The following is a 10,341-nucleotide window of genomic DNA, read 5'->3' on the forward strand; positions in this document are numbered from 1 at the left end:
TGGTATAAGACTTTACCTCTCCATTTACCTCTCCTCTTGGAAGTAGCTCTACCTAATAATAAAATCAAGATTATGGATAAACTATTATGTTTTTAATCATAAAAAATACATAATCCAACATATTTTAAAAATTAGTAGTAATAATTAAATCCTTTTACTAAATAATTCTTTGTTGGGATGTTTTAGAATTTTTTTAAATTGGAAAAATTATTGCATTTATTATAGCACTGTACTAATAAAGGGAATATAACTCTCCGTGCTTAATATAATAAATATAATCCGACGCAATACAAGACATTGTAATTTTTTTAATTGGAGAAGAAATTTGCATATTTCTTAGAATTAGTTCCGTGTTTATGGTAAATTGTACGTATAATAAAAATACATGATAATCTCGATTTTATTACAAGTAGTCAAGTAATAATGTATAATCTTGATTTTGTCCACGGTCTACGGACACCTGATAGTATATTTTAGGTACTTAAAATATATTTAAAATATAAAGAAGTATTAAAATGTGTTTTATGGTTTTATAGGTATTTTAGTAGTACTAGTTATTTTACAAAAATGGGGAAGTTCTAAGTACAAAGTTAAGAGAAATTTTTTACTGTTACGATATAAATTTTTTTAAGTACCACGAAAGTGTATTTTTTATGATATATTTTTTTAAAAAGTACCACGAAAGTGGAAATATCAAAATTGTAGGATAGCTTATGTAATTCACTCTTTAGGAAATTGATGAAAATTAAAATAGAAAGCACTCAATGTGTAAAAACAATAAAAGCGCTTCAATTTTTCTAAAGGATATAAATATACCGTATTTTGCTGAATCATTTTCCCCAAAGCTCCTCCACTCACCGTCCCACCATTTCTTCTCCACTCCATTGAAAAATCTCCATTTTCAATTCTTGTATTCAATTTATTCATATACATCAACACAGATTTGCATCAACTCCCCTGCTGATTCCATCGAAAACGCAATCACAGAAATCAGCTTCTCAATTTCTCAAGGTGTCGTTCAATTCTATGAATTATATTTTGTTTGATTGGAGACAATTTGCATACTTATTCATGTGATTCATTATTCTAGCTCAGGTGATGATGCATTCAATGAATTTTTTAATCTATTTGTTTAATTGGAGAAGAAATCTGCATATTTCTCAGAATCGGTTCTGTTTATTTTTTGAAATATTGGGGGAATGTTCGTGTGATTTGTTTCTCTGTTTAGTATTCATAATGTGCTAATCTGCTTCGATTGATTTCTCTTATTTTCTTCATCGTAATCATATCAATTGAATTTGCAGCTCGAATTCTGGAATCAAAACTCAATTGATTAAAAAAGGATAATGTCGTCGATTTTATCATCATCGAATCCCGCAGTAAATCCATCGACGAGAAGGAAGAGAAAGAAGAAAATCAGCCACAATCCCCAAATACAACCCGAAAACCCCCAAATTGAATGGAAATCGGAGACGCAGCAGCAAAACTACTCCTCGAAGCTGCTCCACGAGCTGCAGCAGGTCCGGCTCGGCTCGTCGGGGCCGCGGGCGGTGAGCGAGGCCGCGGACGGCGCCCTGGCCGCCACGGCGAGGGGGCGGACGCGGTGGAGCCGCGCGATACTAACGAGCCGGCTGAAGATCAGGTTCATGAAGAAGAACAGTGTGGAGAGGCGGCGGCGCAAGGTGATGGCGGTGATCGCCTCCGCCGGGAATTATCAGCAGCGGAGGAAGTCGAAGTTTGGTGTGTTGAGGCTGAGGTCGAAGTGCTTGCCTGCGTTTCAGCGGAAGGCGCGGGTGCTGAGCCGGTTGGTCCCCGGCTGCCGGAAACAACCGTTGCCGGTGGTTTTGGAGGAGACCACAGACTACATTGCTGCGCTCCAAATGCAGGTATATACATACATGCACCTATCTTAAGAGTAGTTGATTCGTTGTGTATATGAACACTAGAGAGGTTAATGGGACATTTCAATCATTTAAACTAACTTTAAATCCATTTTTTAGTATAAATAGTATCAAAACTAGTTCTAACCAACTATTTACATCAAATTCAAATTTTTCACAATTTTTTAGTTTTTATTTTACAAAATTTTTACAGTAATACTATGCTGGAGAAATTTTCTACACCAAAACTCATTTTTGGTGTATGATTAAAGATGGTCTAAGTTTTGAACGTGACGCGATCTTTAAATTGAAATTCATAAAAAAAAGTTGTTGGGTCGTTTATAGTAAATCATTAATGTTACTAACTTAATTGGTGTCGATTTCTTATTTTTTTAGCAAAGTATTTTATTCTCTTGTTTTACTCTTTAATCCTTTATTCTTTTGATTTCTTTGTTGAATACTCCCCTCCACTGTTCTTTATTAATTAGCACCAATTTTTCTTTTTCGCCGTGACTAACTAATTGGCATCCTTAGTTTTGTTAATTAATTTTGCATTCCAATAACTAATTTCACTCACATTTTATTATAAAATTAATAATATACGTGGAGTTCACATTCTACTGTTTTTTCTACTTACTTTCCACAATATTTTTAAAAACTTGTGGTAAGTCAAATGATGTTAATTAATGAGGGATAGAGGGATATATCCACACATTTTGTGAGACTCGCATGCTCAAAAGAAATACATGAGCTATTTGTGAGATTAAGTTAATGAATTATGGTTTTGGTGCATTGTAGGTGCGAGCCATGAGTGCATTAGCCGAGCTACTTACCGTTTCAGGCTCATCTTCTAGCAGCACCTATGCGGACCCCACGCAGCTAATATGATTTTTTTTTTCTTTTGGTTTCTCTGACTACAGATATTCTCTCAAGTCTCACCTTATGATTACTATCCTAATGTGAATTATATTTCTCTGATTTTAGTTTTGTTTTGGAAAGAAATGGAATATTTGGGTAAACATTGTGCCAAGAATAGTTAATTTAATAAAGATGATAATGATAGTAATATTGTTTACTACTACTAGTATTTTAAATGAGATAATTAGGATGGGCTAATGTGGATTAGTTAGAAGGAATCAAGTCACCATCTTCTTTATTCACGTGGTCTCCACCTTTATGTATTGCAATGGGATCATTTGTAATAGTTAGAGCATCACATCCGTGCTCTTTGGCAAGAGCACGGATGTGAGTCCGGACCCACTTTTATTATTTTTTTACTCTTTGCTCTTCCCAAGAACACAACCCACATTCATGCTCTTCCACAAGGACATGCTCAAAGGTCTGACCATTTCATTATTTAATTTAAGTACTCCAATTACTAAAAATACATTAAAATATAAAAATTACATAATTAAATCCTAAAAATAAAAATTACAAACTTAAAATCTTAAAAATTAAAAATTACATAATTAAAATCCTAAAAAATAAAAACACATAATTAAAATCTTAAAAAAATACATAATTAAAGGCAAAAAAATACCCCCGTGGAAGACTATTCCTCTGGCCCTATCCCCAATGTTCTCCGAGAAGGGGTTTGCTGCGGAAGCGTGCGTTCTAACGGATCACATAAAAACTGATCTATTTAACAGATTATTTAGATAAACTATATTCGTGTAATTCTCACATGTATCATGCTCACAACTTGAATTTAAACATGCTTTAGCACAAATAATCTCTAAAACATGCTTGCTACGGAGTTAACCAATTTACCTCGTTGATTCACTTAAGAATCAAAGATGGCTTGCGTCTTCTCCACGTGAAGATCTTGAGTACTAGACCTCGGATCTTCTAACTGGTATCCCGGACTGTAATTTGATATTTGTGTGGGCAAATCTCACCAAAATACTAGGATTTAAATAAAGAAGACAAAATCCTGCTTACGGAAAGAGAGCAAAAATCATTCCTCTCCTTGGAATAGGGGGGGGGGGATGGTAAAATAAAACAAGTGTATTTTCTGTCTCCTTTATTCTCCTATTTATATTATGTCACGACCGCACTTTGCCAAGGATAGCAAAAGCGGATAAATCGCAACTAATAAAGGGATTTAAAGAAATATGAAAGAAATGAAGATAGAACTTGCACATTGAAAAGTCAAACAATATATGATAGATAAGATCCAAGTATTCGATTACAAGGATTTGAATAACAATGGCATTTCATCAAAATGAATCAGAGTTTCGATGATGAGAGTTCACTATACTCTCTTAACAAACTGCAGCGGAAAAAGTCCAGAAAACGACTTCGCGTATGAAGACACGAAGCGTCGAGAGATCCACACTTATTTACTTAAGTAGCATCGACTCTGATCAGCACGCCTCCACCCTATTGCTTAATCTGCACATTTATAAATACATGCAGGGCTGAGTACATGAGTACTCAGTGGGCACTTGCCAAAAACAAAACATACAATATAAGTTGTCATCCATCAACAGTATCACACGGGGGTTTTCTTAATAGGCCCGAGCATACTAAATTCTTTTGTGATCTTAAAAGTCCGATTTCAATCTAAGTTCTTGATGTATTCCTCCATGTCTGAGAATCCAGTGGGCCGTGAAGGTGGCCGCCTTCACAAGCACCCTCGCCGGCCAGCCTCTCTCTAGGATGGCTCACAGCGCTCGCGCACGTAACTCCGAATAGGATTTGCGGTCCTATTGGAAAATTGCTCACAGCCCTCGCGCACGTAACTCCGAATAGGATTTGCGGTCCTATTGGAAAATGGCTCACAGCCCTCGCGCATGTAACTCCGAATAGGATTTGCGGTCCTATTGGAAACCAAGTTTGTTACCAAGTTTTTGGCATCGCCAAACTCTCGGCATATATTCCTTACAGACAGGTCTTGAAAACAAATATTTCATGGCATGACAACAACTTTAAAAGAAATGATCACATCTCCATTTTTGAGAAAAATGTATTTCATAACTTCAAAACATTTGCTTTATATCCACACTATATTGCTGGATATTAAAAGAAAGCCCACAATCATATCTTAAATAGAAAGCTCGTAAAATACTTAGTTACGAAAGCCCACCTCGTATGCTTATCTTCAATTAAATTCTTCGTCAGGCCTCACTTGCCCTTGAATATTTTCTCCCTTGAAAATAAATAGCGTAACACGCTAATTAGCACTTGAACTATTTCTCTGAAAAAGAATGCATGCATCCTACAGGATAGCATCTATCTCTTAGTCTCGGCTTATAGGTTTTCTCTTTAAATCCTAACTTGGCTTCACTGTTCTGCAGCACTTAATTATTTTCTTTACTTCTTTTGGAGAAATTCTATTTTCTCAATAAATATGGATTCTTAAAATCCCTCCTTAATTTCCTTCTTCTTCGGATTTTTCTTAAGGCTTCTTAAGATCTCTTAAGGCCGCCCATGGCGTCGCGGGGCGACGCCGGTCGACCCTCGCTTCCCAAATTATAATATCTTCCTTCCTTGGAATAAATTATCTGGAAACTAATTTAATTAAGCTCCAAGCTCAATTTCTTAAATTAATTTCCCTCCACAAAATAATCTCCCAAATTCACTAATTAAATTAAGTAGCCCATTCCAATAAAATCTCATGGCCCAAAACCTTTTTAATTGGGAACAACCCATTCTTCCTAATTTATTTTCGGCCCATTCTCCTCTCAAAAGGCCCCAACTTAAATAAATAAGGTCCATTCTCCCCTCTCTTTCTTTTATTAAATCTTGGCCCAAGTCACTTTATTAATGGAATGGCCCAACTAAAACAAATAAGGTGGCCCAACTAATTAATTCCAACAAAGCCCAACTCTTGGGGTCCAAAATACTCCCTTGCTGCCATCGTGAACTATCTCTCCCCCATTATTTCTCCCAAATCCTGAAATTGAAGAGGAAGAACAGCAGCGCCTCCCCCATCGCGCTCCCTCGCCGTCCGGCTTCGCCGGAGATCTACCGGCGTAGTCCCTCTCTAATTCGCCCATCCTCTCTCCTTTTCTCTTCGTTCCGGAAATCTCCCAAGTTTCCAATTTCCAAATGAAATCCCTAAAATTAGAGATGGAGGAGCAGCGGCGTCTCCCTTCTCTCTCACGGCTCTCCGCCGCTCACGCCCGCTCCCTCCGTTGAACGTCCTCCAACGAGTGCTCTTTCTCTCGGCGAGTCAGCAGTGGAGAGGAGGCGTCGCCTCCCTCCCTCTTCCTCAGCCGCGGCCTGAAATTTCTCCACGGAAGTTTCCGGAGCTTCGCGGTCGCTGGAGTCTAGCGGGGAGTCCTCCTCGCTCCGCACCACCTCCGTCTCGCGCGCTGCCGCCCGGCGGCCTCTCAGTCCAGAAGCTAAGTCCCTTCCCCCTTTCCCCCATTTACTCGTCAATTATCGAGTTATGCATCAGCTTGGTATTGCTTTGTTATCTCAAATCCTTGTTCTTGTGATTTTTGTGCTTTGAGGGGAAGTTGGGCAGTAGCTTTGTGGTATTGGGATTCTTGGCTATGTGTTATGACTTTACATATGCATTTGGGAGCATTGGCTCACTGTAGCTTTGGTTCTGCATATGTTCACTGGGGAATACTTGGTGGATTTGCTACTGTTCTATTTTCATACTTGTTGTAGGGATCCTTATGAGGAGTTCTATGTTCTTGTGCTATCCGACCATTCTATATGATGCAAAAGAGGGTGTTGTCGAGGGGATTACCTTGCTCGGTGATTCCCTTCGGTCCTTGGCTGCCCCTTGACTGTCGTCGCTCCTCACTCCGTCGCCCTTCACTCCGTCGCACTCCCTTGCCTTGCGAGAATTTGGCAGGAAAACTGAGTGTGGAGTGGGGAGGGAGGCGGTGGTATTTATAGGCAAAATGCCTTGGCCTCTTGTGGCAGAATCTTGGGCATTGAGCTCCTAATTTTGGTTATAAGCTCAGCTCTCTTTCTAAGCTTCATAGTCATGTTGTTTATACTATTTTGGTGAAATTCTTGAGGGGAGGAAGTCTTTCCTTGACTTTCCCTTGAGTCTCGATAGGGGAAATTCTTTGTATCAATTTTTGGCTTGTGTTTGGCTCCTCTTACTTGGTGGCAGTTGGTCTTGATTCCCATTTGGTGTAAGTTGAGAGTGGTCAACTATGGCTGTCCTCACAGCTGAAAACCGCAGCCTCTTAGCTGCCTATTACTCCTACTATCTTAATTGAGCTTGTCTCTCCTCTTTCCTTTCTTATGTGTTAAAAATTTGACACCCTTTTTGGTGTAATTTTTTGTAGGTGAGGTGGCTGCTCCTTGGAGCTACATGGGGCCATATTTTCGAGAAAGATGGAGAGAAGATTGAGGAGGGGTAGAAGATCTCCTATTGTAGCTCCTTTGACCAAAGCAACCTTAACTTTTATCTAAGTTTTTGCTACTACAATTCCAATAGAGTAGGATTAGCTACTACTTCGTTCCCCTCCTTGGAAGGGTCTCCTATGCTTGAATAGGAACCTTACTTGTAGCTTCATTCATCCAATTGTGTAGCTTGTTTTGTATTTTATTGCTCTCATATATGTTCCAAAATTTTCTAATAAGAGTATTTCATTTACTTTTATCCTTGAAGTAAATTTATTTGCACTTTGATTCCAAATATCTCTTCGTCCAAATTTTTTTTATACTCTAAAAATTCGTGCATGAAAACTCGGGGTGTTACATTCTACCCACCTTAACAAAAATTTCGTCCCGAAATTTGTGCTGCTCTACTTGCATGCTTCAAGATATTCCTCCTCCGCATTGCCCCTTATTTCCTCCATGGTGTTTCTCTAACACCTTCATCCAAAATAACACTTACTTCTCCATTATTGTATTCTTTGAAATGTTTCGACTTCCCTTGCAATTCCTTGTCCATATTTATGACTATCTCCTCTCGAGCATCTCACTAGACCCTATATATTGCGGTCGAAGTTTCCCTTGACTTCGAATCCAATTATCTCTTTGAGTGAGACAGTCTTCAATTAACCTTGCTTTTCCTTGTTAAACTATGAGTCTGACATCACTGCGGGACTTCCATCCGTCCTAGCCCCTTTCTTCCATCTAGGATTATTGAGAAATTTCTATCACCTCCGTAATAGAAATCTGGGTCCAATACTTTTCTCTCACTGACCTCGTTCTATAGAGGGCTGTCTAAGCTCCTCTCTGTGTGAGGCTTCGTACGATACTATTTCACTATTTGCCTAGTAGTTGTCGTTATGAACGGACTTCATCTCTGGTAAAAACTTGTTCCCAATTGTCCTTCTATACAGAGCACCTTGGCTCTCGATCGTGTCTTCGAGCGTTTCCTACACCCGCTTTGACACTTCATCACCTTATCGGTGGTAATAAATCCTTGAAACCAATCATGTAGATTCTTCTAAAATCTAGTCGTAGATCTGTCGTTTTGGTCTAATGTGAAAATTACTGGTATTTTACGAAGATGTGTATAACTCAACTAACTTGTCTAATTGTCACAAAGTTAGTATGCACAGTGAGGCGATCGACTGTCACCCAGCTTGTGTTATCCTCGTACAACCATTGTTATATCTTTCTTAATCCTTTGCCCCCGGGATTTCTTCTCCCGATTCTAACACATCTTGGTACTCCCATGATGACTTGGTGTCGTGGCTTTTCCTGTGATCTCATCTTTGAGCTCTTACTGTTCTGCCACACACGACCTACATTCGAATGTGAGATCTTCCCACAGTTCCTTGTGGTGACTCCTTCGGTCGTTCGCTTTTACTTTCAGGTATAACCTTCTATTGTCATACTCTGTTTTCGTGCATTTACGATCTTGATCCTGAGGTTGGCACTTCTACCCAAGTGGAAATTCTCTCTCCCACCTTCTCGGGCGCTCGCTCTACCTCTAGGCTCAATCTATCAAGTTCTTGCAGTATTCCTCTTCCCTTTTAAGGCTGCTAACCATGTTTGAGTTTCGTGGTTCAGCGTATCGGCCACTACGTTAGCCTTGCTCGGATAGTGATTTACGCTACAGTCGCAGTCTTTTGCTAACTTTAGACATTCAATCTATCGTATGCCTAAATCCTTTCGTATGTAGATTATGCCAGCCCCTTCTAGATCATGCGTTGGGTATTTCAGCTTATGCGGCCTGAGCTGCCATGATGCATAATTGATCTCTCTGCCCCTTCCGCGTCTAGCCATGGCCAGGCCAACCCCTTCAGTGCGTCGGTGCCGACGATGTAGCTATTTCGAGTTTTGCGGTAACTAGTGCTAGCACCATAGTTATCTTCTCTTCTAGTAGTTGCAAGCTCACTTTGCTCAGGGAGTCGTGAAATCTCGACCCTTTTCTCGAGCTTTTGAGTCATTGTCATCGCAATTTCAGAGAATCCTTTGATAGCCTCCAACAGTGGTCTGTTACTGTGGTTCTACTCGGATTCCTTTCCGTTGCTACCATGTGTTCGAGGAAATTTGCTTCGTTAAGCCTGAACTCAAAACTTGCTAATCTTAGCATAGAGCTACTCGGCTCTTAACGTTTCTAGCGTAGTCCTCTATTGTCCTTAGTGTTTTCTTGCGTTCTTCAGATAGACAAATCTGTCACACAAAGCTAGAATAGGTTCTTTTTCAAGCGCCGGTTAAAATCATGATTCATTAGACCTTTAAGTGCAACTGGTATTTGGTAAGGTGCTCTTGTTATCGAGGCGGATCCGGGTTCTAGGTCTTATCTTGGATTCCACTTGTCTGTACCGTGGTATTATCGGTGGCATATCTGGAATTTACGGCGATGTCTACCATTTTCAAGTTCCCATTTGTCTTTCTCTAATCATTTAACGACTTAAAGCATCGAGATTATAGATTTTCGTCAGTGGCGTGGTCTTCCGCCAGCCAGTCCATTTCTAGTATTATGGCAACATTTCGAAATTGTGAACCCTTAACTTGGAGTCTTTCTCGGTGAATTCTATGTTCAAGCAAATTTTCGTACTATTTATAAGGCCTACTATGGTGAGGACACCTTTATCCTATGTTCAGCTTGATCGGTGGATATCTAAAGTGTCTACTCAAAATGCGGTTATGAGATGGGCATAAAAACTTGTATCCAACAGTATGATAATTGGTAAGTCGAGGGAACGTCCATACCTGCTAGGTTTCCTTGGTTCCCCTCTAGCCGTTCCTGCGTTAGGACATACTCTCGAGCCTGTGACAGGAGACCTTGCGGCTGCTGATAATTTGGCGGTGGCACTTGTGGATTTGCTCCAAGTTGTGTGTGTGGTGTCCGCAGTTCTGACTGAATTGTCGGGTGTGACCTCGTCCCGATTTCCAGGGGTTTTGTCGGACAATGTTTCTTAAAATGTCCGCTCTGCCCACATGCAAAGCAAGCTCCTGTTCCCGCCTTGCATATCCCATAGTGCGTTCTATTGCACTCTGGGCAAACGGGGGGTTCTTGTTGATATTTCCTGACTGTTTTGGGGGTCGTTTGCCTCCCGAACCCCCGTGGCTTGTTCTGTTTTAG

General features: G+C 39.9%; 1 protein-coding gene across 1 annotated transcript; it reads left to right on the forward strand.

Annotated features, from left to right (window-relative positions):
- The first annotated feature begins 806 nt into the window (after positions 1-806).
- LOC121797761 (transcription factor bHLH147-like) lies at positions 807-2,899 on the forward strand. Its single transcript, XM_042196471.1, has 3 exons — positions 807-1,011; positions 1,305-1,886; positions 2,679-2,899. Exons 2-3 carry the CDS (start codon positions 1,347-1,349, stop codon positions 2,766-2,768), a joined length of 630 nt encoding a protein of 209 aa, XP_042052405.1. The 5' UTR covers positions 807-1,011; positions 1,305-1,346; the 3' UTR covers positions 2,769-2,899.
- The last annotated feature ends 7,442 nt before the right edge of the window (positions 2,900-10,341 follow it).

Source organism: Salvia splendens, chromosome 1 (genome assembly GCF_004379255.2).
Source record: "Salvia splendens isolate huo1 chromosome 1, SspV2, whole genome shotgun sequence".
NCBI lineage: Eukaryota > Viridiplantae > Streptophyta > Magnoliopsida > Lamiales > Lamiaceae > Salvia > Salvia splendens.